Source organism: Enhydra lutris, unplaced genomic scaffold, assembly GCF_002288905.1.
Source record: "Enhydra lutris kenyoni isolate GAN:26980312 unplaced genomic scaffold, ASM228890v2 scaffoldscaffold35, whole genome shotgun sequence".
NCBI lineage: Eukaryota > Metazoa > Chordata > Mammalia > Carnivora > Mustelidae > Enhydra > Enhydra lutris.
In genome coordinates, this window is record NW_019154119.1 from 16,148,750 (window position 1) to 16,163,357 (window position 14,608).

At 42.3% G+C, this 14,608-nt stretch overlaps 1 protein-coding gene across 1 annotated transcript in view; it reads right to left on the bottom strand.

Annotated features, from left to right (window-relative positions):
* Positions 1 to 14,608, bottom strand: part of LOC111154086 (TATA-box binding protein associated factor, RNA polymerase I subunit B) — a 68,048-nt gene that overhangs the window by 34,702 nt on the left and 18,738 nt on the right. The window contains exons 7-8 of the mRNA XM_022513455.1: positions 10,840 to 10,996; positions 4,570 to 4,669 (exon numbers count right to left, since the gene is read on the bottom strand). Of these exons, the coding sequence (XP_022369163.1) occupies positions 4,570 to 4,669; positions 10,840 to 10,996 (257 nt within the window). The remainder of the gene's footprint in view (positions 1 to 4,569; positions 4,670 to 10,839; positions 10,997 to 14,608) is intronic.

A 14,608-nucleotide genomic window follows, 5' to 3' on the forward strand; every position in this document is an offset into this window, starting at 1 on the left:
AGAAGATAGTATTTCAGGCTGCAAGACTGAAACAGCACCAGAAACAAACATGGCCATAAAGGCAGCCACTCCCTCCCCCGCTGCCCACAGCAGGGCAAAGCCAACCTCAGCTAAAGGCTTCAGCTACGCTTCTGGGAAACGTAAGCCACACCGGCGAGCCCCACAGCAGCCCCGTGGTTCTGTGCATTATATGTCACTCCTGCAGTCATTTCAACATTTGGCAATCATGGGATCTATTACTATCTGAAAGGACAAGGTATATATTTTTTAAAATAATAATAATAATTATTATTATTTTTTAAAGATTTTATTTATTTATTTGACAGAGAGATCACAAGCAGGCAGAGAGGCAGGCAGCGAGAGAGGAGGAAGCAGGCTCCCTGCTGAGCAGAGAGCCCGATGCGGGGCTCGATCCCAGGACTCTGAGATCATGACCTGAGCCAAAGGCAGCGGCTTAACCCACTGAGCCACCCAGGCGCCCCTAAAATAATTATTTTTATAGAGTGAGATTTGAGTGTCTATTTGAGTATAAAGTGAAACCAAATTTCTTAATTTAAAAGGAAATTACTGGTTAGCTACGACTCCCAAGAATATGAAGTTAGCAGAGGAAGCAAGATCCTTTGCAAGAAGCTGAATTTACGGTAACTAAAATTATAAAACACTGTGATGAAAAGCGAGAGTCATATCCATGAACTTCCTGGCACCCCCTTGCAGCAAACTTGCAGCAATGGGCACATTCAAAGGTTTTTTTGTTTTGTTTATAACAGAGCTTTAAAATGAAAATTTTAATTTCCAAAAATGATACATTTTTTTCCTCTGAGCAGCTTGAGGATAACTCTTAATTTTTTCCTTAGAGGAAAAGCTTTTGCATCCTGGGACCTGGAAGGAATGTCCATTTCAATGTCTATGATATACCAACATTTTGAAGATTACATCAAATAATCCTCACAAAAACTACTGAAGTAAGTAGAGGTTTACCTATTCCCAAATCACGTTCTTCCTTAGACCTGTTTCCTTACTGGAAAATGAAGAAACGTGGACTAAGTGATGTTTAACTTTCCCTCCAGCTTTAATATTTCATGATTCCATATAAAAGTTTCTGGGTGTTTATTCCTGAGAAGTTATCATTTGGCTAGGGAGTTAAAAACAAGTAAGTAATTTTAGGCACCAGCAAAAAGTAAGAATTACCTAAACCTAGCAAAAATGATCAATGTAACTTGAGTGGTGAATGGTTCTGAGAAATCAGGCTAGTCATTAGAATGTAAATCAGGCTAGTCATTAGAATGTAAGATACAGACTGGACTGGAGGCTAAGGGAGAAGAGAAGGAAGAGTGGGAAGGGAAGGGAGGGAAAGAAGGGCAGGGGAGAATAAGTGAGGGAAAGAGAAGAAGGAGAGAATTTTTTGTTAGCCAAGACTCCACTGGAGAGATTAATGTAAAAATGGTAACTGAGTTCCACTGGTCCCTCCAGAAACACTGAAGTGTAAAGACACACACCAAGAACTACTGAACTAAATATCTAGCCCATGAACAATTTTTTAGCAGCTAAAACTGAAATTATTAATTAGTGAATTATACAGATTTTCAAATCAATTACCAAAAAAAAAAAAAAAACCAAAAAACAAAAACCACCTTCTATGTGACAGTCCTAGGGTAGCATCAGTACTGCCCAAGGCATGCCCAGGAAATCCAGATGTGTCTCACTGAACACGGCATGCTATTTAAAAAGATGAAAAACTAATCAACCTCTAAAACCTGTGCTTTTCTTTTCTTAGAGGCAGGCAGGGCTCCGGAGGTGGCAGGGGCACCTTGTGCCTGGTAAGCGCCTACCGGAGGTGACTGTTGTTCAGCTATCCTGCCACATCTCTGAAAAATTAGCTGGGGACTGGAGTGCTGACTGGAAACACAGTGTGTCCTCTGTGTCCCTAGTCCTTCAAATAAATTATCACAACCCTCCAGTTACAGAATGAGGAAGTCACCAGAGTGAGAAGTACTATACACTAACTACAGTTGGTGACACTGTAGTAGTGTTGTATGGTGACAGATGGAAGCTACGCTTGTGCTGAGTGCAGCGAAACGCAGAGACGAGATAAACCACTCTGCTGTGCACCTGCAACTGACGGAACGTCATATCATCTATCAACTGCAGTGGGGTTTGAAAAATTTTTTTTGAAGATTTTATTTATTTGACAGAAAGAGACACAGTGAGAGGGAACACAAGCAGGGGGAGCAGGAGTGAGAGAAGCAGGCTCCTCGCCGAGCAGGGAGCCCAACTCGGGGCTTGATCCCAGGACCCTGGGACCATGACCTGAGCCGAAGGCAGACACTTAACGACCAAGCCATCCAGGTGCCCCTAAAATTTTTAAAAATAAAAATTAAAAAGAAATGATCACAATTCTGCCCAAGCTAAGAAAATTGTCATGAAGACCCATCGTTCAGGAAGGCCATTCCAGCTACCTAGACTGTGCTTCACACCAGGACACGTGCACCCACACTGTCACTTCCAGCCTGGGCCATCCTCCAGCTGGATCCTCTATCCCCGGCCTTCCGGTTCTGGTTCCCGTCTCTTCCACAGGCCCACCTCTTGGTTTTGGTAACCAGTCCAGAGCCCAGTGAGGGGCTCGAACTCACAACCCTGAGATCAAGAGCTAAGACTGAGAGTCAGAAGCTTAGCCAACCAGGCCACCCAGGTGCCACCCCACCCCCACCCCCCAATCTGGAGCTTCTTTATTACCTCAATAACCTACTTCCACTTCCTGGCCCTGCTCTCCCTGCCCCACCCCTCACCCTACTCTCAACGCTCGGTATGGTCCCACTTTTTTTTGTCTCCCTCCAAACCAAGGCTGCCTTGGCCATGCTGGACTATGCTCAGAGTGAGGGGACCAGGCAAGTTACCTAATCTCTCTGTGTCTCAGTTTCCTCATCTGTAGAACAAGCATAATAATAATAATAATAATAATAATAATATGGGGGCACCTGGGTGGCTCAGTTGGTTAGGCGTTTGCCTTTGGCTCAGGTCATAATCTCAGGGTCTTGGGATCCAGCCCCATGTCAAGCTCTCTGCTCAGCAGGAAGTCTGCTTCTCCATCTCCCGTACCTCTCCCCCTGCTTGTACTCTCTTGCTATCGCTGTCACTGTCTGTCTCTCTCTCTCAAATAAATAAAATCTTGAAGAATAATAATAATACACACTTCATAGGGTTGATATAAATAATAAAAGAGTTTATAAAATATGTAAAAGAGGGCCTAGTACAGAATAAGCATCACCGCTGTTACTATTTCTTCGGCAGCCATACCCGCCTCCCTGCGCTGCCGTGGACGGGCGCCACCACATGCACGCGTGGAGCTGTCCTGTCATCTCTCCTGGCTATGGAATAAATGGTGACAATGCGGAAGCAGCCTTGGGGACCCAGCCCCAAACTTGCTTCCTCTCTCTCAATCCCCAGGAACTGCTCCTGCACAAGAGGTTCAGAAAGTAAAGCCGTTTCTGGTTTAAAAATCTAACGTTACCTACGAATCACTCGTAGTGGCCAGTACTCTAAATTCAATGCAGACGTACAATGTTCCGGAATGTTGTGCGCTTGTTTATCTGCATTTCCAATCATCCATCACTTCTGGCTCAAATGCTTAAAAAATAGCACTTCATGTAATTATATTTTCATAGCACCTACTTAAGTGTTTAGAGGAACAAGTGTAAAAAGGAGGCGGAGTGGCAGGCACACAGAGCCAAAGACGATATAATGAGTAAAAGGCTGCAGGTACTACAGTTCCAAGTCTGGGATCACTAACTGTATGGCTTTGGCATTTATTCTGTCTTCCCGAGGTGTCTACTCAGACGTACGACTGGGATGACAGTGAACCACACTTAAGCAGGGGTTTGGTAAGAATCACAAACGTCTCTTGAATTAAACCACAAACAATGTAAAGCTGTGAAGGTTAGGAGGGCCTATAAAAATAATTCTTTAAGTGGGCAAACAGGGTAATATTTAATGTTAATATTTAGTATACTGAAAACCTTCTGATGAAGAACAAAGAGAAGATAATCTTTGAGCACCACACATAGTGATAAAGACTCGTAATTAAAGGGCAGAAGTCCATCCGTTGGAGACATCTGAAAACAGATCTAGAAAAAGACCAAGAAGTGAAGGACTTAAAATAGCACCTTTTGAAACAAGAGAATAATTTTCTTCTCTTTTCTGAAAAGCAATATAGTATGCAACTAACAAAAAACGTTTTTTAAAAATGTGAAACTACCTAGAAGTCTCTACAGAAAACTTCTGAAGTTCGGCGTCAACCAAACAGCTATTGACAGAGTTCACACACACCTCCCAGCGCGGCTGTATGTTCAGGACAACCTAAAGGATTAGGAGAGACCACATGTGGAAATTAAAAAATAACAATCCTGCTCCTCATTAAATTACGGCTAATGTTCTACATATGGGCAGAACAAAAACTAGGTGCCATTTTTTAAAGCTCCCAACACCAAAGAATAAGTCAGGAAAGGAATACAAATCACCATACTATTTTTGTGTCTCATTAGTGACTACAAAGTAAAAAAGAAAATAACTTGCCTCTATAGCAAAAATTCCTTTGTCGCGCCCATATAATTTCATCTCTTCTGGGAAATGCTGAAAAGCATTTATATAAGGAATGTGGCCCTCTTCAACAAATCTGTATTTTCAAAAAGAAAGTGTCAGTAAGAGATACGTACTGATTCAGCAAAGCAGGACAAAAGAGCTGAGATGCGTTTCACAGATGAGGTGAGAACCAGTTGAGCCCGCTGCGTCTCCCACATGTTTTTAGGGAGGATAAATCTGAAAAGATTAGTCTCTGCACCCATGTGTGGAGATAACATTTAGCCAACTGTCTAATGATATCTTGAAGTTTCTGACTAACTAGACGAAATATTTCTATGAAGTATATATCTTACTTGTCAATTCACCACCAGGCTTGCAGACACGGCCTCCTTCTATCCCTAGCACCCTTCACATGATGAGCACCCACTCTTCTTCTAAATCACTCTCTCAAGGAGACCTTCCTAGATCCATTTTCCTTGTTAGAAAACCGACCTTGTCTACCCGCCTGTCCTCAGTCCCTATGACACTGCACAACAGATGCTTGCCCCTAGAGGTAATCCAGGAAAGGGACCTTGCCCATTTGCTTACCACTCCATCCCAAAGTCCAGTACACAGCAGCTGATCAAATATTTTGAGTAAATGATTGAGTTTGGAGAAAATAGCACATATATATAAATAAATACACATACATATTTATTTACAATTCATGCATTAAGTCATCAAAAATTTATTGAGTGCTAAAACCCAGCACTATTTGAGGCTGTGGGCATACAGCAATGAACAAAATAGGAAAACATTCTTGCTCCCAAGGAGTTTTATGTTCTCATGAAAAGACATGACAAACAAAACAAATGAATGAAATCTACAGTATGTTAAGTAGGTAAAGATGGTAAGGAGAAAAACAAAGTAGGGAAGAACACAGAATGAGGAATGGGGGTACTGCCATCTAGGCCATATATACGTATCTATTAGATTTTTTTTTAAGATTTTATTTATTGATTTATTTGGCAGAGAGAGAGAGTGCACAAGTGGGGGAAGGAGCAGAGGGAGAGGGAGAAGCAGGCTCCTCACTGAGCAGAGAGCCCGATATGGCGCTCAATCCCAGGACCCTGGGATCATGACCTGAACCGAAGGCAGACACAACCAACTGAGCCACCCAGGTACCCCATCTACTACATTTTAAAAATATGACAATAGTTAAAAAAAATAAGATAAAGACAGGAATAAGTTAGTATACAAATGTTTTACACTGAAATCTTTGTTGTTGTTACAGCTAAACTGACATCTAGCTTCTAGCTTTTTGTGTGTGAATGAACAATATTAATTCAACTTTACTTCAAATTAAAAATGTAATTTAATTTTTTTGTCTACTGAAAGTTGAGAATTAAATATTATGTAAAAATGGTGTTTTATGAAGTTTAACGATAAAGCAGACTTCTTTAGAACAGCGCTACAGGGAAAACCATCCTCATCTAGGTTTTCATACATTTCTTTAATTTACTTAAAAGTATGTGTGCGTAGTAATCAGTATTCATATTATTTTAGAACTATATTCTTGGTTTAATATTATTTCATATACAGGATGTATTACGTGCTTATCATTTTATAACTATGTAGTGTTCCATGACGTTAATATATTCGTAATTTACACAGTCATTGCCCCCATGTGATAATAAACGTATGCCAGCCCTGTGTGAGGGTTAGCTGAGAGTCCATAAAACATGAAAAGCCCCCACCATGGCCCTAGCGGGACAGGCAGATAGCCTCAGTGGATGCCTCAGTAAAGACAGTGCCACAGTGCCCCACAGAGGCACACGCACAGTGCTGTGGGAGCAGGGGGAGGAATGACAAACCTGACAAGGGGAAGCAGAGACAGCTACACAGAGAAGTCTTGGCCATCTGGGGTTTTAACAATTTTCACCATTTATAATAGTGCTGCTTGTAATTTCTTTTCAAGTTCGATCAGTTTCTTAAAAATTTCCTTTTAGGGGCGCCTGGGTGGCTCAGTGGGTTAAGCTGCTGCCTTCGGCTCAGGTCATGATCTCAGGGTCCTGGGATGGAGCCCCGCATCGGGCTCTCTGCTCAGCAGGGAGCCTGCTTCCTCCTCTCTCTCTGCCTGCCTCTCTGCCTGCTTGTGATCTCTCTCTGTCAAATAAATAAATAAAATCTTTAAAAAAAAAAAAAATTTCCTTTTAGAAAAATATACTTTTTCAAAAAACAGCTATTGAATCAAAGCTCCAAATAATCAATTTCATTTTCTTAAGTATTATCAGATAAGTCTCTCAATCAATCCAGGAAGCTGACAGAGGAACTGCCAGAGACTAAAAGCATCCCATATGCCCTTCCTGGCCCTGTCACCTGAAAACAGTCTCTATTTATAATTTGTTGTACTTTTCAAAGGTTTCAATCTGCGGTAGATTGGAAATTTAACAAACTGATTCTTTATCACAGATAACTGAAGAAGCTCTGCACTGGAATTAGGTCGTGTCCATCTGCAAGACATATCCAGAGCCCCCTCACCTTGTTCCATTTCAACTGCTACTATCCTACTCCAAACCGCTATCTCTTGCCGGAAGTACAGCAAAAGACCACCTGGGTCTCTCTGCTTTCAGCCCTGCCTCCCTAGAATCCATTTTCCTCCTAGCTGCCTGAATGGTCAGAGAAGGTCTCCCCTGCTAAAATCTTCCAGGGGCTTATTATCACACTCAAAAGCCAAATTCCTAATGAGTACTGAAGGGGTTTCCTTCTAAAGTGATGCTCATGCTCTGGAAATAGAGGTGATGGTTGCGCAACCTTGTAAATGTCCTGAAAACCACTGAATTGCACATTCAAAAGTGTGGATTTTACTGTATATGAATTATACCTCAATTAAAAAAAAAATCCAAACGCCTAGCCTGGCTCACGAAGACCTGTCCCTGGTCCTTGCTTATTATCCCTCTATCCTCACCCTCCCACTGCCCCTCGGACTGCCCCTTCAAATTTTTACCCCTGTCGCACGAGCCTCCTCTGCTCCCTGATCCCACAAACCTTGCTCTTGCTTGAGGGCTTGCCACTAGCAACCTCCCTCTACTTGGGGCTGGCACCGCGGATATCCACCTGCTACTTCCACTCACGGTGCTTCTCAGTGAGCCCTTCCCTCATGACCAGTCTAAAGCAGCAGCCACCATCTGATTTCAGTCTTCTGCATAGCACTCCACTGTTTCATCATTATTTATTTATACGCTTGTCTATCTCCTCCTTTAGTCTTGAACTTCACGAGAGCAGGAACCTGTTCTCTATGGTACACCACTGTGATTCAAGGGTCTAGACTCTAGAACAATGCCTGCATCTAGTAAGTTACTGCATACTCAGTAAATATTTGTGGAACGAGTATGCTTTGACTATTTTTATTTATTGTTGTTATCACTAGGTAGGCAAGGTTCTTTATTTTTTTTTTTTTAAAGATTTATTTATCTGAGGGGACGCCTGCTCGGGTGGCTCAGTCGGTGAAACGTCTGCCTTTAGCTCTGGTCATGATCCCGGGTCCCAGCACCAAGCCCTGCATGGGGCTCTCTGCTCAGCAGGGAGTCTGCTTCTCCCTCTTCCTCTCCACTGATTGTGCTCTCTCTCTCTCTCTCTCTCTCTCTCTCTCAAACAAATAAAATCTTTAAAAAATATATTTGAGGGAGAGAGAGATAAACAGTGATCGAGCAGGAGGAAGGGCAGAGGGAGAGAGAGAATCCCAAGCAGACTCCCCACTGAGCACAGGCCTGACATAGGGCTCGATCCCATGACTCAGATCATGACATGAGCCAAAATCAAGAGCTGGATGCTCAAGCAACTGAGCCACCCAGGCACCGTAGACAGGGTCAGTTAAAGGCTACTTTAAGAATTGTGAATTTTTACTAAGGACTATGTATGCTGCTAAAGGATTTAAACTGGGGAATGACATACATACCTCATCCGAGTATAAGGTATAGGGGCATTGGGGCTAGACTAATGATGTATTTCCTTCCCATCACTGTTTTTTAAATACTTTTTCTCCGTTTGGCGGTAGTTCTCAAATGTCAGCATCTGTAAGAATCCTCTGGATGGCTTATTAAAACAGAGTTACCAGGCTCTTCCCCCAGAGTTTCTGATTTGGATTAGAATGGGTTAGAATCTGGTTAGAATTTACATACTTGTAATGCCTAGGGGATGCTGCTGCTGGTGGTTGGGGAGCCACACTTTGAGAATCTGTGACTTAGAGCTCCTTCTCTGAGAAACACAGAGAAAGAGGAGCGGTGGGAACGGTCCCTTTCCTGTTGCTCCAAGCACTTAGGCTCAGTTCCCAAATGTGTATGTCCCACAGAGCAAAATAAAAGCCCTCCAGCTAATTAGATCCAATCTCCCTGAAGGCACTTCAGAATTCTCCTTAAAGGCAGGGGAGGAAAGGAGGAGGAGGGGGAATAGTAAGAGAGAGGGAGAGAGACAAATGTGTAGGATCTTATTACCTCTAACCTTCCGACCACAGCTAATATTCTCCCTAAACAGAATTATGGGTGGATATAGTTTTGTCCTTCTTGCTAGGCGTCTAGGAGCCCCGTTACTCCCTTAGAGATTGCTCTGAGTAGCCGGACTGCCCCTCTACCCAGTTCAAGCGACATGATTTGATTGTTGTTTCCGTAAGACCCCTGGGCTATGGAAAGGAAGAGGGACAGGTGAGGCACAAGACGGTGGGACACAGGGCCCACTTGGGAGGTTGCTAAGTAATCCAGGTGAAGATATGGAGGGAATGGGGAGAAAAAATGGTTTCAAGGGTTGTTTGGGAAGGATAATTGCCAGGATGTAACGACTGACTGTAGCTCTGGGGAGAGAAAAGAGTCAAGGATGAATCTTAAGTTTCTGGATAGGAAGAAATGGAGTGTGGGATATTTACAAGGAAAAAAAAAGAACACTGGAGAATGAGCTGGACTGAGGAGAAAGATGAAAGATGAACTTCTTTTCATCATTCTGATTTTGAGATACCATGAAGACACCTAAGTAGTGTCCAACAGAGACTGACTGTGAATATATGGGTATGAATATGTGGGTCTGACCCTCACTAGACAAGTCTGGGCTGTAGATATAAATCTGGGCGTTGTCATCATCATATAGATGGTAATTAAAGCCTTGGAAGAAGATGAGGTCACCCGATGAAGGCATATAGAGCAAGGTGAGGTTTTTAACTTAACAGTAAAATTCACTGAATCATGGACTATCTGCATGCAGAATTAATCACCTCTGAGAAAAGCCTTGTTTGTTGGCTGATGTGGCCAAATTCAAAGGCACTATCATAATTTACTGGAGGTTATTTTATTTAATCAAAGAGCCTAGTACTGATGATGATGATGAAGAAGAAAACAAAATAATAGCTAGCACTGATTTCTTATTATGTGCTAGGCACTGTCCTGAGTGCTTTTTGTGCAGCAATAATTACTGGAAGTAGTTACAACTCTGTGAGATAGATGTTATTATCAGCCCCATTTCACCAAGGATGAAACAGAGGCAGAGAGAAATTAAATAATTTACTCAAGGTCACATGTAAGTGGCACAGCTGGGATTCAAACCCAGGAGTCTGGTTCCAAATCTGTGCTTGTAAAAATCACTGTATGCACTGAGTAAACGCAAATGTTATTGTTTAGAATACATATAAAGCAAGGCAAATATGAACCCACTAATGATTTCGGCATATCTTCTATTTAATGAGAAAGTCTTATACATGATGCCCTAATTAACTCATTAACTATAAAATACTGTAAATTATCTTGAAAAAAAGTAAATACTGACGATTCACTAACAGGTTTCTAATACTTTTGTTCTCAGTTTGTCTTATAAACACAGAGAACCTACACTGTAGCTCTTACCGACACCAGCGCAAGCTGCTGTGGGGCTACTAATGACCATTTGCCAACAGGAAGCTCATCTGTTCATCTTCTCTTAGAAATGCAAAATACTTAATACTACCACTAAGCTATGTAAGTGTCACTTTTTGTCTTTAGACTCGCAATAATTATCTCACATGAGATAATTAATCTTCCAACATCCTGTGTAAGGTAAATACCATTATTTCACTACATGAATAAGGAAACCAAGGAGATGAGTTACCGGCCAGAAGATTACATTTCAGAACTAGAACTCAGGCTACCCAATCTTTCCTGTCTCTCCCTCAATTTACGCCTTGTAAAATTCAAGATATCCAAAGGTTGTCCCCTGGTTCACACAGATAATCAGCAAAGACATCATTCTACAAGAGGTCGAGCTTACCTCAGAAGATCCGAAAGAGTAACCGTCTCTCTCTGCCACAGTAAAGACAGATAGCAAAAAGCAAGTGTCCTTGGCACTGTCATCTTCACGATTCCCTTCTCCTTTCGTAGCGAATATTCGACTCCATCGAGAGAGCCAGAACAGATGGATGCTGTTTCTTAGCGGATAAAGAGAGATTTTTTTTTTAAGTGCAAGTAACTGTTTGGACAACAAAAGAAGGAAAACGACAAAAAGAATCCAAGGAAGCATTTTCAATATCTTAAAATCAAGTTATAACTGATACAATCTTTAAAAGAACAATTTGGCAATAAACAGCAATGATGGCTTAGAGGAAATCAACGAAAAAGGTAATCACTGGTTCTTTACAGGAGAGGAGTGGCCAGAGATTCTAAAGAGGGATGTGACCTGCTTGAATTTTTTAGAGTGAATAGGAACAATTTTTCAAATAAATACAAGAATAAACAATTACAAAGCAAAACAAAAAGTATGTAACTGCTTTGATGCAGGCCCTACCCCACATGTCCCTCTGAAGGTGGGAGAGGCTCTCCGAAACACTGACTAGGGCAGCACCTCCTCCCACTCCCATCCTCCAAGCACCCTAACCATAGGACATAACTTGCCCTCGTTCGTTCACTCAACACTCACTCATCTCATTGTTGTGCCACCATTCTAGGTCTGGGGAAATGACAGGGAAGTGTCTCACATCCCTTCCAACTTACATTCTAGTAATGGGAGACGGTCACTAAATAGAAAAAAAATCACAACTGACAGACAGTGGTAAGTGCCACACAGAAAAATAGCCATGTAGGGGCACACAAAGTGATGGGAAGAGAAGAGACAGGTGCGACTTTATATGGGTGCTCAGTGAAGCCTCTTGGGGAAGACAGCATCTAAGCGGAGACCTGACTGAACTCAGAATAACTCCTGAGAGTCTCAGGAAGAACACCGAGTCCATCAGCAGGAGTGAACTTAAAGGAACAGTGAGAGCGGGGATCGCGGGGGGGAGGGGGGCAGCGCCTGCGTGGCTCAGTCAGTGGAGCATCTGAGCATCTCTTGGGTTTCAGCTCAGGTCATGGTCTCAGGGTCAAGGGATCCAGCCTGCATTAGGCTGCGAGCTCAGCGTGGAGTCTGCTTGACATTCTCTCTCCCTCTCCCTCTGTCCCTGCCCCCACTCACACACACTCCGAATAACTAAAATCTTCGGGGGGGGGGAAGAACAGCAAGAAAGCCAGTGTGGTGAGAGCATCAGGGGTAAAGGGAAAGTGGTAGAAAATGATATAAGAAAGAGAGTAAGAGGGTGCCTGGGTGGCTGAGTTGGTTAAGCATCTGACTCCTGATTTCAGCTCAGGTCATGATCTCAGGGTTGTGAGATCGAGCCCCATGTGGGGCTCTGTGCTGGGTATGGAGTCTGCTTAAGATTCTCTCTCTCCCTCTGTCCCTCTCTCTCTCAAAAATACATAAAAATAAATAAAAGCGAGAAAGAAACCATATTACACAGGACTTTGTAGGTCATGTTCTGTACTTTGGATTTTATTCTGGATACTGTAAGAAGTTTCTGGAGAGTTTTAAACAGAGGAACAACCTGATTTCATTTGTATTTTTAAATAGCTCTCTGGTTGCTGCAGGAAGAATGGAGCTACAGGAGGGCAAGAGTGGACACAGGACACTATCATCTAGGACGGTGATGACAAGCACTTGGAATGAAGTGGTGGCAGTGCAGGTGGTGAGAAGTAGTTGGAATCTGGACATATTTTGAAGCCAGGGTCAGCAGAATTTGCCAGTGGACTGAACATGAAGTATGAGAGAAAAAGAAGACAAGTATGATCCTGACAGTTTGGGCCTTAGCAACCAGCAGAATGAAAATGCCATTTACTGAGACAAGGGAGATGGCAAATGAGCAGGTTTGATGAAAGAAATCAAGGTTTTAGAATTGCATGTGTTAAGTGCAAGATTCTATTAACTGTACAAATGGATATGTAAGTAGATAATTGAATATAAAAATCTGTAGTTCAAAAAAAAAGTATCTGTAGGTCACAAGAGAATCTAGAGACAGAAATTTCTGAGTCATCAGCGTGTAGCTGGTATTTAAAGCCAGAAGCAGGATAAGTAGAGAGCAGGATTAAGAATGACCCCAAGCGACTCCACGATTTCTTGGACAAATCTCTCTAAACTATTTCTCAAAATCCCCCTTTCCAAGTCCTATAAATCCTTTCTTCATAGCATTTATCAATAACTGAACTTTTAAATAAATGTGTGCACTTACTGTCCAGCTCCTCCTACAACAATCTAAGCACCCTGAAGGCAGACAACCTTGCTCATTGCTGTGTCCCCAGGGCCCCAAGCAGGCTCTAGCACGAAGGAGGAATCCAATAAATATTTGGTGACAAAGAGGCCAGCGGTTCAAGATTTTCACCAGAGTGAAAAGATTTTTAAAACGTGCAAAGAGGGAGCCTGGGTGGCTCAGTAGGTTAAGCATCTGCCTTGGGTTCAGGTCACGATCCTGGGGTCCTGGGATTGAGTCCTGCATTGGGCTCCCTGCTCAGCGAGGAGTCTACGTCTCCCTCTACCTCTCTCCCTGCTTTTGGTTTCTCTCTCTCCCTCTCTGACAAACAAATAAAATAAAATCTTTAAAACAAATAAATAAATAAAACATGCAAAGATTCAAGGTCAAGGCATGTTGCGGCAGTACCGTTTATAATATGAAACAAATTTAAAATGACCAAACCGACAGGAGTAGAAATTTAAATAAGTAACTCTACACAATGGAAAACTACATACCAATTCACTCAGTGCTTAAGTCGGTGGTTCTCAAAGTACAGTCTCTAGACCAGGTGCATTAGCATCACCTGAAAACTTATCAGAGCTACAAATTATTGAGCCTACCAATCTGTGCTCTAACAAGGCCTCCAGGAGATTCTGAGGAATGTTAAGTTTGAGGACGACTGTTTTTAAAGAATTTACAAAGACGCAGATATCAACAAGGTATTATATCAGAAAAATCTATATATATAAAGGCTTCCATATATATATATATGTGTGTATATATACATATACATATAAATATATATACACACACACATAAAATGAGAGAAAGAGGCTCTCCAATGTATGGCAGCTTCCAGTGAAGATGGCAGATTGAAAACACATAGTAGCTTCTGCTCTGTCTCACTACAACAATTATACAGGAATTTTTAAAAAATAGACATAAACTCAAGAACAAATAACATGGAGAAGGAAGACAACAGCAATAAAATTTTAAAAGCTGGAAAGCATATGTACAGGTAATTATTGCTTTAGCAGTGTCAAGAAAGCTGGATTCAAAGCCAGCAGAAGGGAAAACCATAAGCCAATGTAACTTTCCCCTGGGGGTGTCTAAAGAAAGAAGAAAGCTCCAGAATTGGTTAAACCCTGGAAATTGGGTGAAAGTAGGTCTAACACCAGAAAGATTGCCCAAGAGTTAACTGGGAAGCAGTCAGAGGCTCAGACTCCTGCCCCAACTCCGTGCAACAAATGCTTGCCTCCCCCGCTACTGCCCCCCTCCCTGCCAATCTGGGAAGAAAATTGGGAATTTCTCCTCTAGAGAAGGTAAAACAAAAGGTCTCTGGAATAGGGCATGTCAATCATACACACAGTTGAGAATAGGGTACATTATTAAAAACAGGAAGATTAAGTGAAAGTGTACATACTGAGTACCGAGACAGCCCCCAAGCCCCACACTCCCCCGCGCAGGCCTTCTACCCACCTGGTTCCTAGAACAGCCAGCATTACA